The 23,966-nt window shown below is 49.4% G+C and overlaps 1 protein-coding gene across 3 annotated transcripts in view; it reads right to left on the minus strand.

The window, feature by feature from the left end:
- The window catches only part of IL6R (interleukin 6 receptor), a 58,968-nt gene continuing 35,002 nt past the window's right edge, over positions 1-23,966 (minus strand). For 2 of the 3 annotated variants that reach the window (XM_021088726.1, XM_021088727.1), the window contains exons 7-10: positions 16,269-16,315; positions 15,069-15,138; positions 11,459-11,552; positions 1-4,042 (exon numbers count right to left, since the gene is read on the minus strand). In XM_021088726.1, the coding sequence (XP_020944385.1) occupies positions 3,799-4,042; positions 11,459-11,552; positions 15,069-15,138; positions 16,269-16,315 (455 nt within the window). In that variant the 3' untranslated portion in view covers positions 1-3,798. 3 annotated transcript variants of the gene reach the window in all.

The following is a 23,966-nucleotide window of genomic DNA, read 5'->3' on the forward strand; positions in this document are numbered from 1 at the left end:
TTTTTAGAACTCATTTATTTCAAACATTTACAATTTTCACTTTAAATGCAAAATAGCTGGTAAAAAGAAAACAAATCACTGAAAAACATCATACTGACCCTTTGCCCAATATACAGACATCAGCCTTTGGTATATGCTTTCAGGTAATTAGGTAAAAAAATAAAGACAACACTTATAACTATTATTTCTCTCCAAAAAATATAAAGTTGAGGTATTCTATTTAACAGATGCGTGATCTCCTTCTGAATGTGGTTTCTCTATGAATTAACGGCCTTGCTACACGCGGTTCCAATCCCTGCCTTCTGAAGCAGCTCTTCATTTGAGCACATTTTCATACAACTGACAGTGTTCTTTAATAATCACGAAGGTTGCCATAGAAACTGGCACTGGGGCCAGGCTACAGCAAGGACCTGATGCTGGAAGGACCTTTAGGGGACGCTCAGGAGTGTCTGGCACAGAAGCTGAGCCAGTTGGCCTCCCTTCCAGCCACAGCCCCACTGCCAACTGCTGCAAAGACAGGCTGGGATCCAGGCTTATGTTCTGAAGGACCATCAGTTGCCCCTGCTTCTCCAAGTTAAGATAAATAATGTCTCACCAACACCTGGGGCTGGTGTCAGACTCCTCCCCAGCTGGGTCAATCTGACACGCCTTCAGTGAGGTGACATAGTACAGCACCAAAGCAGCTGGGCAAGACATTCCTGAACATTCTGCGGGAAACCCGCAAACCCATGACCACTCCCAGCCTGCCCCCTTGCGCTCTGGTCACCCCTAGGTAGGCTCCCAACCTGTTCCGGCAACAGATTCCATGCCTGGTAATGGCGTTGCCTTCCCCCAACCCCGCACCCCATCTCACCCTCCACCCTTCGGGGCCAGCGGGGGAAATGGCAGAGACTCAGTTGAACCCAGAGCCTCAAGGGCAAGGAGCACTCAGAGATACCAAAGGCTTTGTAGACACAATCAATGCTACCTCCTTGACAGTTAAAAAAAAATTGTTTTTCCCATTAATGCTACAAGAATTAATACCCCTTCGAAATTTTGAATGAGCATAGTTTCAACTTTTCCCACCCAGCAGGATAAGTTGCCCATCTTTCACAAAAATTGTCACTGAGTTAATTGTAACATTTCACATCAGGCTGAGTGGCAGATAGCTGCAGGTATTATTGGCCGAGCTGCATCACTGTTGAGGATAAAAGACAGCACGTGCGCTACAGAAACACAAGTTAGAAGGACCTGTGGACTGAAACCCACATTCACTGACCAGATTCAAGGACAGGGAAAGCTTAGGGTGTGGACCTGTGTACACTGAGCAAGGCCTACAACCCGGAGAAGACAAATATTTTTCCTTCATCTATACTAGCTTATTAAAAAAAAAATAAAGGGAAAAAAACCCCTCTTCAATGTAAAAAAAAAAAAAAAAAAAAAAAGGCAGTTCCGTTCCAATAATAATGAAAGCAATAACAATTTGGAGATCAAAGCTGCCTAGCTCTCAGCAGTCGTGAGTTATCTGGATTTACATCTTCCACTAGCACCGCTCTGCCCGGCTCTGGTAATATTTACACGTGGGTAAAACTTTGTCAAGAGTTAAAGAACCGTGGGTACGGAACCACCCTTTCTCAGGCAGAGTCTCATTTTCCACATTTCCCTTAAACAGCATTTTTGCTATTCTCAAGCAAGGAAACTTCAGCGAAAAACAAAATAAAAACCACCTGCCTCACTTTTGTCAACTTAAGGGTCTGATATTTAAAGCCAAAGCCAGCCATGAACATCGCTCTGTGAGCCCAAGGTCGGTCACAGGTTGAACCTGGCAAACAGTACGTAAAACATGGTCGTTTCCATCCTTTTGCCACCTGTCTGGCGCTGCTGGTTGTTTTGCTGACGGGGGGCCGCTAGAAAGGCTTTGTGGTCTGGTACATTTTGAGTGGTGGTTACACGACTGATTTTAATCACAGCTTCCTTCTGGGACATCCCAGGATACTTGAGGGTACCTGACGGAGGAACCATTCATCTCTCTGAATTTTCAAAGCCTGGAGAGAAAACTGAGCTGAAGCGGTCAGCGAGGTGTCGTGGCTGGACCCGCAGTCGGTGCCTCAATACTAGCTGAACGGAATCACATTCAAGGAACTAACTGAGAAGAGGAAGGCATTGAGGTTAGGGATTTTTTTTTTTTTTTTTAATGAACCTCCTCTGATAAGCTCGTGGCTTTTACAGCTGGGGATTTTCAGCTGACCTGCTGGGTAATCCGTGGGAGTCGAGCTTCCCAGAACCCTGACAGGGAGCTGGACACCCCTTCCTTCTCCACCGCCTGCAGGAGTAATAACAAGCTGCTTTTCCGCTAAATTCAAGAAGAGGCAGGCTTTTTTTTTTTTTCTTTTCTGCTTTTAAAGGCAAACCCAAAATTTAGAAGGAAAGCAGAGTCTCTTCTCCAATAGGGGAAAATCTTTTTTTCTCCTCCTGTTTACTTGACTCAGTTTTGCAGTAAGCAACATTATCGTGCATTTCCCCCATCCCACCCCCCCCAACAGGTTATTTGCACCCTGACAGTCTGCTAATGCTGCCTCTTCCACCCTCTGAAGATCCACCAGTCAGCAGTTTTTAAAAAACCAAATTAAAATACATTCTTGCCAGGTTCTTTGGTCTTTTCGCATAAATATTTTCTTCCCTGGTTACTTAGGCTCAGTTGAAAACGAAATAAACAAAGCTGGAGTAAGGCAGTGTGGATTTGCCAGGGGCAGAAACCTCCCTAACGTCTGTTCTCCTTTTTTTTGGGGGGGGGATGGGGGCGGGAATGGGGAAAGGGCAGGGGGGTGGGGGAAGGGTGGGCGGGTGTGTGTGTGGTGGGGGGTGGTTGGGAGGATGCTGCTTTGCAGAGGCAATCCCCTCAGCAATGCTATTATAGATAAAGTGGAGACCCTGTCCTCACCCCCTCTTTCCTCTTAGCTTCTCTGCTGAAGTCCTGGGATCCAAAAAGGGCAATCCGGCTAGTGCAGTTGCTTCTGGATTCAGCAAGTGTGTCGGATTATGATTCACATTTAGAAAAATAGTTAATTAAAAAAAAAAAAAAGGAAAGAAAGAAAAATGGTGCTAAGGAACTAATCATAATTCCATTGCAAACCCTCAGGCCCTGAGATACTATTCAGCCCCCTCTCAGCTGTTGTTCAGGTGTGGGCAAGAAAAGCAGGGGAGACCTTCCCCCAGCGGTGGCAGTTTGAGGAGAGCCGGCCTCAGGCCTCAAAAAACTGAGTTGCGAAGGCACTTGGGTTTCAAGAGTTTGAGCTAGAAGATGAAACTCTGTGGTGGGCCAGGAGATAAGCAGCTGGGGGTGCGGGGGGTGGTCTTTGGCTGGAAATCCACCCTACTTGCCTCCGGGTGCAGCTCCTGGAGAAACATCAGGGTGTGCGGGCGGCCAGCAACTTGTCCCCACCAAGCCGGGGGGCCCGAGGCCTCCACAGCCCCCCGGCTCTGCCCGCATGAGTGTCCAGTAGAGGCTTGACACCGTGCTCTTCACGGGGACCTGAGCTCACTCTAAGCCCTGTAAACAGGGCAGCTGAGGAAGCATGGTCCCAAACCTCCACCACCTCCTCCTTCTGAAGAGATGCAGCCAAGCTTTTCCCACCCAGCGCAGAATCTTCCACGGGGCCCTTCTGTCAAGGTGAAGCCAGAGGCCCCACGCACCTGAGATGAGCTGGAATGGCAGTGAGAAGCGTCTTTTGCAGAGCCAATTTGTGCTTTGTCATCCGCGTGTCATCCACGCAGCCCAGGGGGCCCGATGCCCCAGGCTGCCAGGCATCCCCCAGCTGGCTATCTGGGAAAAAAGTAGTCTCTGTTGCTGACATCATAAGGGCTCTGAGGGCCCCTGGCCTCTGGTCGGCTGTTCCTCGAGGTGTTGTCCCCCAGGCTGTTGGGGGACACAGGCGGGGAGATGAGGGGGACGAGCACTGGGGTGGACTTGGGCCGCTCAGGGACCAGCTGTCCCAAGGAATACGGCGGGTGCATGTTCGTCTTGCCTTCTTTCAGAGCCTGCAGCTGCCCCGTCTTCTTGAACCTTCACACAGATACACAAAGACAGGACATGCACATGTTAAGTTCCCTCTGTGATGAACCCGAGAGAAAAACACCAACAGCTGGCTGCCCTGGTGGCCTGGCACTCCCAGGTTTCAGCTCTAAGGAGTGTTAACTATTTGTCAGCTGTTTTTTGTCACCAGGAACTACACGATCCACTGAAGAGTCATCAAAAACACCCCAAGAGAGTGGGTTTGTCTGATGGTCCAACTGACTCATGGGGAAACTGAGGTTTTGAGCATGTGGCTTTGAGTGTCCCTTTATAGCACTGAGAACTTAATTTAATTTGTCCTGCTCCAGAGACTGCCCAGAGAGACATATCATTAATCCCAAATGAATTTACTTAAAAAAAAAAAAAAAAAGAGGAGTTCCTGTCACAGGGCAGAGGAACCAAATCCAACTAGGAACCATGAGGTTGCCGGTTTGATCCCTGGCCTCACTCAGTGGGTTAAGGATCCAGCATTGCCGTGAGCTGTGGTGTAGGTCACAGATGCGGCTTGGATTCTGCATTGCTGTGACTGTGGTATAGGCTGCAGATGCGGCTTGGATTCTGCATTGCTGTGACTGTGGTGTAGGCTGCAGATGCGGCTTGGATTCTGCATTGCTGTGACTGTGGTGTAGGCTGCAGATGCGGCTTGGATTCTGCATTGCTGTGACTGTGGTGTAGGCTGGCAGCCATAGCTCTGATTGGAGCCCCTAGCCTGGGAACCTCCATATGCCATGGGTGTGGCCCTAAAAAGCAAAAAAAAAAAAAAAAAAAAGAAAAAAAAGAAAGAGGACATCCCATTGTGGCTCAGCAGGTTAAGAACCCGACTAGTATCCATGAGGACGTGGGTTCAATCCCTGGCTCAGTGCGTTAAGGAGCCTGCGTTGCTGCAAGCTTCAGCGCAGGTTGAAGATGCAGCTGCGATCTGCTGTAGCTGTGGCTGTGGCTGTGGCCAGGGACTGCAGCTCTGATTCGACCCCTAGCCTGGGAACTTTCATATGCTGCGGGTGTGGCCCTAAAAAGAAAAAAAGAGAGAGAGAGAAAGTAGTCTTTCAGTGGGGAAGGAAAATGGGCCTCTCAGTCAAATCAAGGCTGCCAGAGGCAGGTCATGGCAACTGCCTTTCACAGCAGCAAAAAGGCTGTGCTGCTCCCGCAAGTGCCCTCCGGCTCCTCTAGCTTCCAGTGGTCCCACCGTCCCCAGTTCTCCCTCGCCCTCGGGGTCCCCTCCCACCACGCTGGCACGTTCTCAGAGACCCGGCCCTGGGTACCACTTGGGCACAAGTGACTCATCTGACAGGAAAGTCGATGTTAAAACAGGAAGGAGATAGACATCTCTCTGATCACAGCTTCGTTCACGCTGCTCCACTCTGGGCCCAAAGCCAGGGCTCAGTCGCTGAGAAAAGTCACTTGACAGCCCAAAGAAAGATGAGGTGGTGATAGCGATCTTCAAAGGTACAGTCAGGTCTCCTCCCTGCAGGGGCCCTGCAGCCTCGCCCGCCCGGGCAGCTCCCCTGTCCTGCTTCCCACTCCGTCACCTCCTAACTTACTGCCTGTGGACCCCAATGTGGGAGCAAGGTGGTCTCTCTCAAGTCTACCAAATACCCGCTACTCCAGGAAGGGCTGGGAGGGAAGAGGGGAAACCAATGTCAACAACAAGGTTTGGGGATTTTCCTTGGGTTTCTTTTTATATCGACAGGCTATTCCTGTCCTTGTTGGGATAAATAATTGATAGCTGGCTCCGAATCTGCCACTGGCTCTTAGCCGGTGGTCCAAATGGAATAAACAATCTGCAGGATGTTACTTGGGCTTCAGGCACTGCACAGGAAGGGGACACAGCAGGGGCACTTACTGGCGCTATGCTGGGTCCCTGGGTGGAAGCCTCCTCCCTCATGAGAGCACTGAGGACAGAGTCATTAAACTCTGGGCTTCAAAAGAGTCAGACGTTCTGACCCAAGAATTCCACTTCTGGGAAGATACCCTCAGGAAAGAGCAGAGCCATGAAAGGCTCTTGCACCAAGATGTTCAACGCAGTGTTGTTGATAAAAGCAAAACCGCAACACAAATGTGCCATAATAGGAGGCTGATAAGTGAACTTGGGTCTATCCACCTCAGGGAGGAGTGACGAAAGTGAGGTTTACTAAGAATCTGGAGCCATGGGAAGTCGTGCTTATGTTATAACTAAGGCTAAATTTATTCTTTTTTTTTTTTTTTTTGGTCTTTTTGCCTTTTCTAGGGCCACTCCCGCAGCATATGGAGGTTCCCAGGCTAGGGATCGAATTGGAGCTGTAGCCACCGGCCTACACCACAGCTCATGGCAATGCTGGATCCTTAACCCACTGATCAAGGCCAGGGACCGAACCCGCAACCTCATGGTTCCTAGTTGGATTTGTTAACCACTGCACCACGACGGGAACTCATTAATTTTTTAAATTTTTGTCTGTTTTGTCTTTTTAGGGCCGCATCCGCGGCATATGGAGGTTCCCAGGCTAGGGGTTGAATCGGAGCGGTAGCTGCCTACCTACGCCACAGCCACAGCAATGCAGGATCTGAGCCGTGCCTTCAACCTACACCACAGCTCACGGCAACACCAGATCCTTAACCCACTGAGCAAGGCCAGGGATCGAACCTGCGTCTTCGTGGATGCTAGTCAGATTCATTTCCACCGAGCCACGATGGGAACTCCTGTCCTCAGTTTTTTTCAAAGCAATTGGATGGGTAACTGAGAAAGATGAGCTTTCCTTCTTTTGAAATATTTTAAGGAAGGAATGAGAATTTTTCTGCAAATCACTAAATTCTAAGAGGCCTCCGAAATCAGCCAGCCTGGCATGCATTCATGCCTGGTACTGCCCGCCCCCCAGGCAGAGGGCTGAGCAGGACCTGGAGGCTGGAGGGGGGCAGGGCGGATAGAAGGAACAAAGAGCTGAGCTGTCAGACTTCATTTGCCCTCAGCCTCCACCTTTTACCTAATTTGCATACTTGGGCCTCCTAATGCTCGGTTTAAAGAAAAGGTTCTGCAGCCAAAAGAAATTTTTTAAAAACTTATAACCCTCATACTTTTTTTTTTTTTTTTTTTTTTTTTTTTTAGTGCTTTGTCTTTTTAGGGCTGCACCTGCGGCATATGGAGGTTCCCAGGCTAGGAGTCTCATCGGGGTTACAGCTGCTGGCCTACACCACAGCCACAGCAACTCGGGATCCAAGCTGCACCTGCAACCTATACCACACAGCTCAATGCAACACCGGCTCCTTAACCCACTGAGCAAGGCCAGGGATTGAACCTGCATCCTCATGGATGCTAGTCAGATTCATTTCCGCTGAGCCAGGATGGGAACTCCAATAATACTTATTAATTAAAAACGAAAAAAAGAAAAAGAAAAGATGAAACCAAGACCTAGCGAAAGAAAGTGACACACACACCCCCAAAGGCCACAGAAGGTACTCACTGTACCCAGCCACTTCTGTGACCCAGGGTACTTGAAAGTTGTCACTGCTGTGTCTCTGGTCGCTGCTGTGGCACAGGTTCCATCCCTGGCCAGGAAGCTTCCATGTGCCATGGGCACAGCCCAAAAACAAAAAAAGAAATGAGTTCCCATCGTGGCTCAGTGGAAACAAATCTGACTGGCATCCATGAGGATGCAGGTTCGATCCCTGGCCTTGCTCGGGGGATTAAGGATCCGGCATTGCTGTGAGGTGTGGTGTAGATCACAGATGTGGCTCGGATCCGGCGTTGCTGTTGCTGTGGCTCTGGTGTAGGCCAGCAGCTACAGCTCCGATTAGACCCCTAGCCTGGGAACCTCCATATGCCATGGGTGCGGCCCTAAAAAACAGAAAAGAATAGAAGAGAAGAGAAGAGAAAAGAGACAATACATTCAATACAATATGATTTAAATTAGAGGCATACACATAGGAGGTCTTTACCTAATAGTGTTAGCCATTCTAGATAAATGTGCAGAAAAGTCTCTGCTATGAGAATCCTATTTTACCAGTGCCAGATAGCATAAAATAAAGAGCGAAGCAGTGGGGAACAGGGTACAGGGTGAGGAGAAGGCCCCTATAAATTATAACGTCCAATTAAATAGCGGGCACACCGTTTTCAATGGCACATTAAATTTTTTTTTTAATTATCACTGATATTGTTGGAAAAAAACACTTGGGAAAACACCACGCTCTGCTGGAGCACAGTAAATGTACGAAAATTAAAAGATGGCATCATAGGCTGGCAGGCTTTACCTCCTTCACCTGCCTCTCTCATTCCATCCACTGTAGTAGGGCCACCCCAACCACCATGGTGGCCCAGCCATTTTGTCACCTCAGGCCCACAGCAGCTCTCTCTGCATTTCTACTCTTTTCTGGACATGGAGGACTTTGAGAGTAGAGGGGTTTTTCATTGCTTGAAATAACTGGCCTCTCTTCAAATAAATTTGCCTTATGTGGGAGGAAATGGAAACTCACCAGGCTAGGAAATAAATGACTGATACGTAGTTCTCTGCCTTCAGGGACTCTGGTTGTGTAGCAACCAGTCAAGTACAAATACCATCAGCACTTCAGCAAGCAAGCTCTGTGATGGACACCGTGGCCCATTCCCCCAGCCTATGGCTTCTCTTCGTGGTTCCCGGCACACCAAGATGGCTCGGCTTGTTAGGGGGGCCGCTGGCCAACAGTAGACGGATAGGACCTACTGGGCCCACCTCTCAGTTGACAGCAGGCTGGCGCAGTGGGCAGGGACTCTCAGGGCATGAGTTCTAGTCCTGTCTCTTCTATTAACAAGTCGTGTGTCTATGGGCAACGCATCTTACCTCTCAGGGCTGTTTTTCTCATTTGTAAAATTAAAGAGTTGGACTAAATGACGCCTAAGGCCCTATCCAAAATGCATGAGCTTTTGAATCTTGGCCTTACCCTTAACTAGCTGTAACCATGCTACCCTCTTTCAGCTTTCATTTCCTCATCCGTCAAGTGGAAATCATGGTATGTACAGGGTCTATGGAGGGTTATGAGAAAGGCCTCTTGGGAGTCCCCATCGTGGTGCAGTGGTTAACGAATCCGACTAGGAACCATGAGGTTGCGGGTTCGGTCCCTGCACTTGCTCAGTGGGTTAAGGATCCTGCGTTGCTGTGAGCTGTGGTGTAGGTTGCAGACGTGGCTCGGATCGCACATTGCTGTGGCTCTGGTGTAGGCCGGCTGCTAGAGCTCCGATTCGACCCCTAGCCTGGGAACCTCCATATGCCGAGGGAGCGGCCCAAGAAATAGCAAAAAGACAAAATAAATAAATAAATAAAAAGGCCTCTTGAAGCCATAACGATATAGCAATAGGAAGAGATGGAGCCCCTTATGGCTCAGCAGGTTAAGGATCTGGCGTTGTCATTGCTGCGGCTTGGATGACCAAAGTGGAGCGAGTTTGATCTCTGGCCTGGGAACTTCCACATGCGGAGGGTGTGGCTAAAAAACAAAGCAGACAGAATACAGAAATAGGTGCCTGAGGTGAGGCAAGGAATCCTTAGGAGGCAGTAAGAAGACCTCCAAAAGCTGGGGTGGCCCCTCTGTGGCCCAAAGATGTAAGACTCAATGAGTTCTCGGCTCCTCCGAGGAGTTACTTCCGCTCTTCGGGCCCCTTATCTTCTGCACACCCTGGGACAGCTTGTTCCCTACTTCACTGCTAAATCAAAGCAAAAACAACCCTGAACACAGTGTGAGTTATCTTGTGCATCTTCCGACCCAGACCACCTTGGGGCCGAGCTACTTGGGGGGTCACTGTGAGACTCCAATGAGCTACCATGTGGAAAGCTCTCTGCCAAGGTCTCACCCCTCCTTCCAGAACACCCTCAAAGACCGCCTCTCACAGTCACCAGCTGGAGGCCCTGGAGAGTCACACTCGAGGGAAGAGACAGGAAGAACAGAATCTCTTCAACTTGTGTTAAGATTGTAATGAACCGCCATCCAAAGTCAGGGCCCAGCCTGATTTCTGTGAGGGCTTCAGCATAGGCACAATTGTCAGTTCCTTCAGGAAAATCATGAACATTGGAAGCTGTCTTTATTGCCCATTCATTGGGAGAACTGTTAGGCGCCTTCTCTGCAAGCTCGGGAATGAATGGCAAAACCAGTGACCGCATGGAGAGGTAGAGAATGGGATGAAATGGGCATATGGTGCTACAGGAACCAGGGTGCCAATCAAGCCTTCATCAGGGTGTTTCCTCACCTTGACGGGGGGAGGGCACTAGGACAGGACATGCATTTATTTATTTATGTCTTTTTAGAGCCACACCCGTGGCACATCGAAGTTCCCAGGCTAGGAGTCCGATCGGAGCTGCAGCTGCCGGCCTACACCACAGCCACAGCAACGCCAGATTCCAGCCACGTCTGCAACCTACACTATGGCTCACGGCAACACTGGATCCTTAACCCACTAGGTGAGGCCAGGGATCAAACCTGTGTCTTCACGGGTCCTAGTAGTTTGTTAAGGACGGGAACTCCATGGAAAGGGCATTTAAAGGTGACCCACTAGGTATGTTTATTTTGAGACATGGAATGTTCCCAAGCAGATCTGGCCAGGCACCTTGGAGTCACCAGTGCACACACCTCTGTTGTGGTGCTTCTCACATGGTATTTTCATCATTTTCGTATGTGGCCCTTGGCAGACAGGAAGGGTCATATTCATACCGTAATCCCAGAACCTAAGGTGTTTCTTCAGCGTCTAACACACACCTTCTCTGACTGGTTTTCACAACTGGGTTTTCCCGCTGCTTCTCCTTCTCAGACCCTTTCTCAGCTCCTCCTCTTCACAATTTTTCAGTTGTATTTCCCAGGTTAGTTGGCCTCATCTACCTGCTGCCAACCAGCTGAATGATCTCCCAAACTTGCCCACTTGGGGTTTCCCCAGTGGTGCCGACGTGTGATCAGCATTTCTCACTCAGCTGTTCTTCCCCCGGTCTTAGTGGCTGCCCAGTTGCTTAGGCTAGAAACCTGTGGATCAGACTTGACGCCTCCCTCTCTTCCATTCTTCCCTTTTATTTTTTTTTTCAATCTTTTTAGGGCCACGCCCACGGCATATGGAGGTTCCCAGGCTGGGGGTCAAATCAGAGCTGTAGCCACTGGCCTATACCACAGTTATAGCAATGCAGGATCTGAGTCGCATCTGCAACCTTCACCACAGCTCACGGCAACGCTGGATCCTTAACCCACTGAGCGAGGCCAGGGATCGAACCTGCATCCTCACGGATGCTAGTCAGATTGGTTTCTGCTGAGCCACTACGGGAACTCCCATTCTTCTCATCTAAGCTGTCATCACATCTTGTCAGTTCCACCTCTAAAATATAGCTTGAATGCATTCCTGGCTCTCCAACCCAGTGCCACCACCCGAGCACTGGCAAGGCTAGATAAGAAACACGAGACCCCCAGAGAGTGCCCCCAGGCCCACCTCACCTTAAGATGATGCCAATGCATAGGAGCGTCCCGAAGGCCAGGCTGCCTCCAGCCACCAGGAATGTGGGCAATGGTACCGACGCAGAATCTTGCACTAAGGGAAAAAAAAAAAAAAAAAAAAAAAAAAAAAAAGGTAAGAAAGAAGAGAAGGAGGAGCAGAGGCAAGGAAGGGGAAAAGAACCCTCAGCAGGTGCCATGCCAAGAATCTCATCCCTGGAGGAGGAAATGGCTCTTTGTTAACACCAGGCCACTTGACAGGTTGGCCAGGTTTCTGGCCAAAGCCTCGTCTAGAAGAGCCACCCCCAGCCTCCTCTGACAGACCCCAGGATTCTGCTGCTTGGCAAGAAATGTACCTCAAGCTCAGTACTCCTGAGCTCCTGCGGCCAGCCCCAGACTCTCACTCGCTTTCAGAGAGACTTCTCTAGGGCCGTTCAGCCTGCCCCACAAGGCTCAGAGGGAGTGCAAGAAAGAGAGGCTTGGGGGACCCCATCGAGGGTGGCTCCCCTAGGACAATGTCTGATGTAAAGCCCTTGGGCCTCCCTGACATCGTCATTTGGGTGCAGGTTCCCCACGGGGGTGTGACCACTCGCCTATCTCCCCCCTTGGTACTCAAGGGCCAGCCACGTGAACGTCCCACCGTCTCCGTCAGGTCCCCTCTCCTCCCAGAGCCCTCCGCACGCGTTCTCTTCACTCCCAGGACACGCATCTCTCTTTGCGGCAGCCCCGTGCTGTCCAGTCCCTACTTGGCCTTTGGGTGTCGCATGAGGTGATGTCGTTTCCTTTGAGAAGTGACCCTGCTTCGCGCTGGCCCCATGCCCCTCTTGGTTACTCCTCCAGCTCCACCTGCAAGTCGGAGCTCCCTGAAGGTCTTTTTCACTCTTAGACTCCCAACTGTACACATGGTGCCCTGCACAAAGCAGGCTCATCGAAACATGTAGTTGAATGAATGGAAGGACAAAGTAGCTTGCCCAGCAGCCATGTCCTTCTGCAGAAAGGTCTCTCCCATGGCTGCCAGAGAGAGAAAGAACCTGGACTGGACAGAGAGTACATCTAAACAAATGCATCATCCTCTCCTGCCAGAAAGGCAGACACTTGCAGTCTCGTGGACTTGGGATTCAGGCTCTTCCACTCTAAGTGGTACCCACTGCTGATGAAGATGTCACCTGCCAGGCATCACTTGAGGTGCCCAGGGGATCCAGGCTTTGCCTTGAGCCCAGACTGGTAGCGGGCACTGACCTCAAGGACAGGTCTTTCCCAGCATGTCCTACATCTCCTGGCAGTGACAGTCATTTCACACACTGCTTGGCTGACTCATTTACTAATATTTCATCATCTTTTGTATTTGTTCCTTCATTCATTCAACAAATATTTATTGAGTGTCTATCATGTGCCAGGCTTTGTTCTCAGCCTCTGGGGTGCAAAGAATAGGATGAGAGAAAAGCTCCTGCTTCCTGGATCTTACATTCTAACTCAGGGAGACAGACAAACAAATAAGTATGTAATATGATGTAGGTAGTGACGAGGGCAATGATGAAAACCACAACGTAGCAAGGGGAGAGAGAGAGGGACAGCGGGGGAGGGCGAGGGGTGTCAGCCAGACTGGGTGGTCGGGAAAAGTCTCCCTGAGAAGGGGGCATTCGAGCAGAGGCCTCGATGTGCGAAGGGGCTGGCCAGGTGGAGGTTGGGGGAAGAGCCTCGGGGCAGAGCAAGCAGCAAGTGCAGAGGCCATGAGTCGAGCACACATGGAAGAGCCAGGAGGGCAGAGCGAGTGGAGGGAGAAAAGGGGAGATGAAGTCTAGGCCCTGATCCCATGGAGACTGGGGCCTTTGTTTGGTCTTTGGCTTTCTCCTCCTCCCCAGAGGAGGAGATGGTGCTGAGCCAAGCAGAGCTTGGATGTGGGTTTTAAGAGTCATTCTGGCTGGTGGTTGGAAGAGTCTATTGAAGGTTAAGACTAAAGGCCAGCAGACTGGCAGGCAGCTCCAAAGTCCTACAGGAGGAAAGTGGCTGGACCAAGTCTTGGCAGTGGAGGGGGTGAGAGGTGGTCAGCTCCTGGGCATGCCTCAAGGTACAAGTGACAGGACCTGCTGAGGGACATCAGATGAAGGGTAAGAAGAGGAAGCTAATCCCCTGGCCCCAGCAACCCATAGGATGTGGTCTCAGGTCCTGAGATGAGGAAGATGGAGAAAAAGAGACTTGGGTTAGACAGCCAGGGCATCATCAGGCATTTTCTTTCAGACACATTGAGGTTTCTGTAGGTACCCAGGTCCCCATGTCACCTGGGCAGCTGGATACACAAGCCTGGATCTTAGTGGAAAGGTCAGTGATGGGGATGCAAATTTGCAAATCACCAGCCTATAGATGGTCTTTAAAGACTTTGGGGTGAATGAGATAGATCCTCAGTAAGAGTGGCTGGAGAAGACTCAAGGGACCCTCTTCCACAGCAGCCCCTGAACTGCTGCCCCCACCTACTGCCATCCCCCCCGCCCCTGCTTCATTCAAGGCTCATTTCAAATGACACCTCCTCTGTGAACTTCGTGATTCCCTCAAATGCACATGCTCACTCAAGCCTCTCAATCCCAGCTCTGCTTTATCTGTGGCTCCCTTTCAGCCAGTCTCACAGTCTGTCCTCTGTTACAGCCACTATTTTACTCTTTTACTCCTGGACTGTAGTAGACTCCTGGAAAGCAGGGTTCGGTTACCTCTGAGTCCCCACCTGCACAGCAGAGCTTAACCCCAGGTAGTTAGTAGGTCCCCCTAGGTGTACTGCACTAGGTAGGAGTTTGCAACTAGGATGACAGAGCATGGACGGCCAGCGGCAGGGGCAGCAGGAATTGACCCAGGGAACAGTACAGCAGCCAAGGACTTCCTCAGAAAGCCTGAGAGCCATCAGATGGATCTGCTCAAGCCTCCAGAGTCTAGACTCCATGCATTTCACACATGGAGGAAACAAATACAGGACCTGGGATCTTTCTTGATGCAACGTTGCCAAGTTTTCCCGGTCTTGCAGGTATAGGAAATCAGAAGCATTGAAAGCAACGGCTTCCAAAACAATGATTTCTCTCCATGAATTCCACGTCAAACTCTAATAACTTTGTAAAGTGTAGCATTTTCATTTGTCTTCCGGGCCAACTGTGAAATATTTCACTGACTTATCCCACTCTTCTGATGTTCCGTTCACTATAGCTTAGCTAACAATAATCAAACATGAACGTATACAGTAATAAAAGAATATTTCTGCCACGGATCTTTTTTGTTAAGCAGACTGGCCTTCTGCCAAGAGACCAGTTCTTTTGTGCCCGGTAAGCCACAGAAATACAAAAATATCCAGTCTTGGAGTTCCCGTCGTGGCTCAGTGGTTAACGAATCTGACTAGGAACCATCAGGTTTCGGGTTTGATCCCTGGATCCCTGGCCTTGCCCAGTGGGTTAAGGATCCAGTGTTGCCGTGAGCTGTGGTGTAGGTCGCAGACTCGGCTCGGATCCCACGTTGCTGTGGCTCTGGTGTAGGCCGGCGGCTACAGCTCCAATTGGACCCCTAGCCTGGGAACCTCCATATGCCGTGGGAGTGGCCCAAGAAATGGCAAAAAGAAAAAAAAAAATCCAGTCTTTACCTGGGAGGCTTGTTGCATTTGCAGACTCTTTGGAGGAAATATCTTCATCATCTTCATTAGTGGTAGGTGCCTACAAGAGACATTCCTCACTGTTAGCCCATTTTCTGTGGACTGCACCATCATTCAGGACCCAGCTCAGGCGTCCCCTGCTCCTTAACCCCTTCCCTGCTCCACCCAAGGCATTCCTTTTCCCATCTGATGGACCTCTCCAAGTCTGGCCTATCCCTCTCAACTTTGCAGCATTATTTGTATCTACAGCTTGCCACTGCCTCTCCACCAGGAGCTTAAGGGCACAGCACCTTTCAGAGGAGATAAACCGCCGTGATTGCGTGGGTCTGGTCCAGGGCATAGGTACCACCTCTTACTGGGAAAAGCCTACATCCTGGATGAAGTCCTGGATCCATCACTTACTAGCTATGTGACCCTGGGCAGATTTCTTAGCCCATGTGGGCATCAGTTTTCCTCCCTTGTAGGCACGACCATCCTGGTAACCGAATCTCGGTTACCTTAAGGATGAAATGAGGAAGCAAGTGTCAAGGTCAGAACCTAGCGCCGAGAAACACATTCTCAGGGTCAGTTCCCTCCACCCTCTGGCCTCCTGAGCGTGAGCTTCACTCTGGAGCTCCTTCCCCTCGTGCCTGGACAGTCCTGCATCCAATACAGCCGAGGTGCAGGACCCCGGGCTCTTCCCCAGTGCTGCCCAGCTCCAGGAGCAGCTGAGCCTCCCAGCTTAGCATTTAGGGAATTAAGGACCAGGAGAGAAGATGAAGCTGGATGCAAAATTGGATTACTCAAGGATTTGTTAGGCAGCTTCAGAGGTAATCCTCTTTCTAGAAAATTATGACACCAGGAGTCCACAGGGGGAAGAGCTTGGATGAACTGAATCTGAGTTATAAGCTAAGCTCATTAGTGGTACCCAGGGGTTTGGAGATGAAACAGCAACCAGTAGACACAGAGCAGCTGGGTGAGCGAGGTCAGCGCCTCTCCACACTTCACATGGCTCGCGTCTCTGCATAGAGAGAACTGCTCTTAACCTGCTTTTCAGAGGCGTGAAAAGGGCAGGCAGCTTGCTCCATGGCCAGGTTTCTAGTGAATGGCAGAGCTGGGATCTGAACTCATTTCTGCCTGGTGTCAGCCCACAACCCTAAACACTAGGTGCTGCTCCCGCGCCGTGATGCTTTTGCAAGAACATGAGCTCACCTGCGTGGAGAGGGGCAGCTCGGTCTCAGCTGGAGAACTCCTGGATTCTGGGGATAGAAGAGTCATTATTAATGATTCCTGGCCCCTCAAGTCCTGTCTGGTGGGCTTCAGAAGCAGAACAAAGTTCATCACACTATTATTTAAAAGAGTTTTACATTGAGCTATTATTACACATGGAGGGAATGAATCAAGGTGCTATCATATAGCACGAACTGTGTTCAGTGTTCTGTGGTAAACCCATAATGGAAAGGAATGTTTTAAAAAAGAATGTATATATATATATATATATATATATACACACACACACACACAACTCAATCACTTGCTGTACAGCAGAAATTAACACAACATTGTAATCAACTATACTTCCACAAAAAATGAAAATTAAAAAAAAGTGATGGGAGTTCCTGTCGTGGCTCAGCTGAAACGAAGTGACTAGCATTCATGAGGATGCAGGTTCGATCCCTGGCCTCGCTCAGTGGGTCAAGGATCCAGCATTGCCGTGAGCTATGCTGTAGATCACAGACGTGGCTCGGATCTGGTGTTGCTGTGGCTGTGGTGTAGGCCAGCAGCTGTAGCTCCAATTTGACCTCTAGCCTGGGAACCTCTAGATGCTGTGGCTGCAGCCCTAAAAAGCAAAACAAACAAAAAAAAGTTATGGAGTTCTCTTGTGGTATAGCAGGTTAAGGATCCGGTATTGTCACTGCAGCACCTTGGGCCGCTCCTATGGCATGGGTTTGATTTCTGGCATGGGAACTTCCACATGCCTTAGGTGCAGCCAAAAGAAGGAGAAAAAAAAAAGTTTTACGTTGGAAACAACCAAATATCTAAACTTAAGGGACTAGGGAGTTCCCTTCTTGGCTCAGCGGTTAACGAACCCGACTAGGATCCATAAGGATGCAGGTTTGATCCCTGGCCTCGCTCAGTGGGTTAAGGATCTGGTGTTGCCGTGAGCTGTGGTGTAGGTCACAGACGTGGCTCAGATCCCACGTTGCTGTGGCTATGGCTACAGCTCCAGTTCAACCCCTAGCCTTGGAATTTCCATATGCTGCCCTAAAAAGCAAAAAAAAAAAAAAAAAAAAAAAAAAAAGGAACTAGCTATATAAATTATGCTATAGCCTTATATTGCAACAGTCTTTAAAAATATTTTAGGAGTTCCCACTGTGGCAGTACGGGATCGGCAGCAACTTAGGAGCACCCGGCTGCACGTTTGATCCCTGGCCTGGCACGGCGGGTTGAGGATCTGGTATTGCTGCAGCTGTGGCTTTGGTCAAGACTGAGGCTCATATTTGATCCCTGGCCCAGAAACTCCATGTGCTGTGGGGCAGTCAAAAAAGAAAAGAAAAAAATTTTTTTAGAAAACAGTTGAGAATATGATATAATGTTATATGAAAAATGCAAGAAAAAGTCCAGAGTTTGATGCAAAGTTTCTAAAGAAACATATTTACATCATTATTCATTATGTTACATGATATACTATAATATATATTCACACAGAGAAAGGAGAAAAAAAAATAGAAGGATCCACAGCACCAGATATAAGCACTAGTAACACTTGAATCTCTTCCTATGCACCTTTTTGCAATAAAAAATATATAAACAACAAATATTCTCATCCACCTAGGTGGGTTTAAGGCACTCTGCCAGAGAAGGGTAGCAGACTGGGCACCCTCCCAGGCCCCTCCCACTCCATGGGAACTGTGCTCTGCAGAAACCCCCAAGGCAGCAAAAGGTCAAGCATCAAAGCGAGAGCCAGGCTCAGCGGCAAACGTGGGCCCGAGGGACCAGGCGCCGAACCGTGACAGGCCATGGGTGGAATGCTCTGGATTTTCAAATATTTTCTTTTCAGTTCATCATTTTTCCATCAAGAAACTGAAAATACCACAGAACTGGTTTACACAAAGATGTCAAGCCTCCCTGAGCCAGGAGTAGAATAAGGACTAGCAATGGGGTAGAGGAGAGGGTGACCCTGCTTCTGCTCAAGAGAGAATTTCCAGAGGGAGTGTGCCATCCCCAGGAGGGGAGAAAAACCACAGATCAGCAGCGCTGGAAGGGACCCAAGAGCATGTTCACCCTCCCCATTGTACAGAGAGGAAACGGGACCAGAGAGGGAAAGCAATTTGTCCAAGGTCACACAGCAAGTTAGCCCCAAATCAACCTAGGATGAATGGGAGAGACACAGTCTCTTATTCCTTTGTGTCCCTCCCAGCCCAGAGAACAGTTAGACTCAGGACAGGGGGTGACTGAAGGATGAACAGAGAGAGGGTGAAGGAACACCAGAATGAAAGCTAAAACCAGGAGAGGGGCAGCACTGCATAGGAAATGTGGCTGACCACGGGTGGTCATTCAGTCTGGTGGTTCCCAAATCCAGCCATGCTCAGCATCTTCTATATCCCATCCTTGACCTATGACCTCAGAATCTTGGGGACAGGATTCAGACATCAGGGTTTGTTTTTTTTTTTCCCAAACCCAGAGAGCTGTTTCAGGAAGAAAGGCAGACCGCTGTAATTTCTACCCTCAGCTATGACCCCCCCAACATGGTATTTGATCCAGAAAAGGATGTTTAGCCTTTGATGGCTCAGATTTCTGGGGATAAAGTGGGAATTTTATCTCAAATAACCCAGGAATATTATCAGAATGAATAACATTTTTTCTAATGCATAATAACACTGTCTTACATAACAAGACTATTTTCTCTTTTTTTTTTTTTTTTCCTTTTATCTTTTTAGGGCCTCGCCTGCTGCAGGTGGAGGTTCCCAGGCTAGGAGGCTAATCAGAGCTACAACTGCCAGCCTACGCCACAGCCACAGCAATGCAGGATCCAAGCCACGTCTGCGACCTACACCACAGCTCACAGCAACGTCAGTTGTGTAACCCAATGAGCGAGGCCAGGGATCGAACCCACAACCTCATGGTTCCTAGTCGGACGCATCTCTGCTGGGTCACGAAGGGAACTCCCATAACAAAACTTTTAAAAGCTCTCTAGATGGCAGCGGGGACCCCTGATTCAGACCCTCTGTCCCCTGAGATGGAAGGTGCAGCAACTCCTTATTGTTATGAATAATAATCATTCCCATTTTACAGATGAAGAAACCGAGGCTTGGGGAACATAAATTAGATTGATAATATTAATAGGAGGCGTTCTGGAGTTCCCGTTATGGCTCAGCGGTTAACAAACCCAACTAGCATCCATGAGAACTCAGGTTCGACAGACAAAAAGGACAAAAAAAAAAAAAAAAAAAAGTAGGAGTTCCTGCTGTGGCACAGTGGGTTAAGTATCTGGTGTTGTCTCTGCAGTGGCTCAGGTCGCAACTGGGGCTCAGGTTCAATCCCTGGCCCAGGAACTTCCATATGCCACAGGTACAGCCAATAAAAAAATAAATAAAAAAAAAGAAAAGTAGTTTATTTTTTGTCTTTTTAGGGCCACATCCTCAGCATATGGAGGTTCCCAGGCTAGAGGTCAAATCAGAACTTCAGCTGCCAGCCTACACCACAGCCATAGCAATGCAGGATATGAGCTGCGTCTGCAATCTACACCGCAGCTCACAGTAATGCTGGATCCTTAACCCACTGAGCAAGGCCAGGGATTGAACCCTCAATCTCATGGATGCTAGTCAGGTTCGTTTCCGCTGAGCCATGATGGGAACTCCAAAGAAAAGTATTTTATATCTCTCCTCAAGAGTTTTACATTTCCTAACGCCTCACCACTGCTGGCATGTTGGTTGAAAGAGCGGGAGAACTTCCTAACGCCTCACCACTGCTGGCATGTTGGTTGAAAGAGCGGGAGAACTATCATTCACTGGCCCTCGTGAGCCCTCTTGTGCCCCCTGTGTGCCAGGAAGTTAACAGGGGTAGGGTCAGCAGTGATGGTAACGAGACAAGAAAGCAACATTGATAACAAGCCAAATGTTTATTGAGCAATTGCCATGTGCCAGGCGCCATTCTACCCACTTCACATGAATTAACTCGTTAAAAAAAAATCATCTCGGAGCTTCTGTTGTGGTGCAGTGAAAACAATCTAATTAGGAACCATGAGGTTGCGGGCTTGATCCCTGGCCTCACTCAGTGGTTTAAGGATGGATCTGGCATTGCCGTGAGCTGTGGTGTAGGTTGTAGATGCGGCTCGGATCCTGCGTTGCTGAGGCTGTGGTCGATTCGATCCCTAGCCTGGGAACCTGCACATGCCGCGGGCGCGACCCTAAAAGGCATAAATTTTTTTTTTTAATTTTAAAAATTAAAAAAATTAAAATTTTGAAAAATTAAAAAAATCATCTCTAGATTGAATATGTCTCAATTTCAGGGACTGTATCTTACTCAATTTTGTAAACTCAGTACTTAATATGGTGTGGTCAGTAAAACTTCAATTATGGAAAATCACTTGGGGAAAAAAGACTATTAGATACATTTACATGGACACTATGCCCCCTGTATTCATATTTCCAGACTGGAAGACGTACTTTTATATTCATAACAAAGTGAATGAATGAATAACATACTCCAGTAAGTGAGATGGATAAAGACCATCTGAGAGCTTTTCCCACATGAGTTTTTAAAACAAGAGACTTATTTCCGTTAATTTGAGAATTAGTTTGGGTTTGCTTGCTTGGGTTTTGGAACCGAGAAATCCAATACGAAAGATGGCAGGGAGTTCCCTGATGGTCTAGTGGTTAGGATGCAGTGCTTGCATTGTTACGGCCCGGGTTCAATCCCTGATCTGGAACTGGCATGCCAGGGCCAAAAATAAAAATTAAAAAATAGATGAATAAAAGATGGCAGAGCCCTTCATACCAGATGTGTGATCTTGATCAGGACCCTCAACCTCTCTTAGGCCTTGTTTCTTCATTTCTAAGCAAGGGGATGACTTCCTCCTGCACAAACCACCTGGCATCACAGGCTCAAAGGACCTAGCACTGGCCCAGCACACAATATCTGTTTGTTTTTTGGCCGCCCTGCAGCACATGGAGTTCCCTGGCCAGGGATCAGATCTGAACCGCAGTTGCAGCATCACAGCATCACACAGTGCAATGCCGGATCCTTTAACCCACTGTGCCCAGCCGGGGATTGAACCTTCATCTTGGGGCTCCAGAGACACGGCCGATCCCATTGCACCGCAGTGGGAACTCCTAATACCTGTTTAAAAATTGACCCAACTCTCAAAACTCTCAAAATTCAGAACAGAGACCATAAAACAGTTTGTAACATAATATTTTTAAATTTTGCCTTAAGACCAGTTAAGTTATGGGCTACTGGGCTCAGGGGCTGGAGTACAGAGACAGAAAACAGGAGCAGGCTGAGAATAAGAAGACAAAGAAAGCAAAAGGAGGCCAGAAGGTGGCAGAGAGATGAAGGAACAAGGGGAGAGGGGCAGACCGCAAAGCCAGACCTTCACGGAGGGGCGGGGGCAGGGGACACAGCGACCCAGCGGCGGAGCCTCGCCAGGCAGTGCCTTCCACTCTGAGCGCCCACCAGAAGGTTAACCACTGCTCCTCCACTTGTGAAAAACAATACCCCCAAACCCCAAAACCTCACTGAGAAGCTGACAGATTCCTGAGGAGAAATAAAGCACCTCCAGCTGGGTCCCAGCACCAAGCGGGATGGTCTGTGGCGACGTCTACTTGTCTGAGGCCAGAGGAGAAACAGATGGACGAGGCAGCGTGGACATCTGTCTACAGGGTACTAGGCTGCCAAAGTGTCCCTCCTTCTGAGCTTAAGTGCTTGTCTCCTCCTCTCTTTTAGGAAATAAGGGCAATGGGCAACGGCAATAGCGACTCCGGCTTTTTCTTTTTTCTTTTTTTTTTTCTATTCAGGGCCGCGCCTAAAAAGATGTTCCTGGGCCAGGGGTTGAATTGGAATTGCACCTGCCAGCCTACGCCACAGCCACAGCCAAGCCAGATCTGAGCCGCATCTCTGACCTACCCTGTAGCTCGCGGCAACCCCAGATCCTTCACCCACCGAGCCCCTGGGCCAGGGATCAAACCTGCATCCTCATGGATACTAGTGGGCTTCATAACCTGCAGAGCTACAAGAGGAACTCTGGCAATAGCTACTTTTTACCTAACCTTTTGATTTTATTTCCTTACTAGCAAAATTAAAAGTTGGAGACTGGGAGTTCCCTGGTGGCCTCGTGGTTAGGACTCAGCGCTTTCACCAAAGCGGCCAGGATTCCATCTCTGGTCTGAGAACGAAGATCCCACATCAGGCTGCTGCATGCTGCATGCTGCAGCCAATATAATACAATTTTAAAAAAAAAGATAAATAAATAAAAGTTGGTAGCCTTATTTGGTCCCCGAAACTTTTTAAAAAATTTTACAGAAATCCCAGGAACCTCTGACCCCTGCGCAGAGGCTGGCGGGCAGGGAAGGTCTGGGAGGAGGTGAAGAGGAGATGGGCGCGGAAGGAGGGCGGAGGTCAGCAGATGGAGACACAGCAGGAGGACAGGACGTGCGTGCAAAGGTGATGGGCCAGGGTCAGTCCCGCTGGAGGGAAATAGGCAAGGGAGGGCCAGGCACGAGGGACGGCAGGCAGGCAGCCCAAGAAGGCCCTCTGGTTGCTCCAAGCTCAGCAGTTTGAGCATCACCTCAAAGGCAATGGGAGCCGTGGCTGTGGGCTAGGGAGTGGCAGACCCAGGCTTGGGATCTCGAAATATGCCCATAGCAGTGGCGTGGATGCTCGCACACCAGAGGCAGAGATCAGCTGGGGGCAGGGGGTCTTTGTAGGAATTCTATTGATATGGGACAAGAACCTGAGCCAAGGGAGGGGGATTTCTAGCCTGATGTCCTGGGGATGTCCTGGCTTGGGGAGCAGGCGGGGTGGTGGTGTTCTTAGCTGGACAAGGAACACAGGGAGGTCTGTGCAGGAGGACTCGAGTTCAGCTCTGAACAGAGTGGAGACAAGCATCCAGAGCTCAAGACACATGTGTGGCCTGAGACACAGGTGAACACCAGTGATGCTGGCATTTAATATACACTTAGCATGTGCTGGGCTGTGCACTAATCGCTCTCCACCCCGTTTAATCCTCACAACCCTACGAGGTGGGTTTTTTGGTTCTAGGGGATTGGAGGCAGGCATTATTATTCCCATTCGATAACTAAACAAACCTGGGCTCTATTAGGCATTTCCCTACTGTCACACTGGTAATGGGCAGGGCAGCCAGAGCCCAATGACACTGTACAGAGTGGACACAGCGAGGCCACCCCATGGAATGGGCACGTGGAGATACCATGGAAAATGGGGTACCAGTGGACTCAGGGGATGAACACAGAGAGGCGAACAGGGCACGATCTCTTCTTTAACCTGCACAATTTCCCCCTTAGGGCGGTGCTGAGGAGAGGAATAAAAAGACACCCCTCCATTCTGGGGAATGGGACAACCGGAGGGTTTGAGGGAACAGACCAGGAAGACCCACCTGCCCCGAGAGTCCACAGGCCTGGCCTCCAGGCCCCCAAAAGCCTTGCGGAGGCAAAGCTCTAGCACCTCCTCCATCAGTGTGATTCCCAAGCACGGGTCCCCACGGCTCGCTTCCCGTCACAAATGGTACTAATTATTCTCTGCGTGTAGGTGAACAGGGCGTAGGTGTGAGAGGGAGGTTAAGGGATTTGGGAGGAGCAGGAAATAACCCTCTTATGTCCGACTGGGCTTTTCCCAGGCACTGTGCCCCAAGCTTGCTGTGCCAAGGGCCCGCAGACTGGCATGATGGCA

Source organism: Sus scrofa, chromosome 4 (assembly GCF_000003025.6).
Source record: "Sus scrofa isolate TJ Tabasco breed Duroc chromosome 4, Sscrofa11.1, whole genome shotgun sequence".
NCBI lineage: Eukaryota > Metazoa > Chordata > Mammalia > Artiodactyla > Suidae > Sus > Sus scrofa.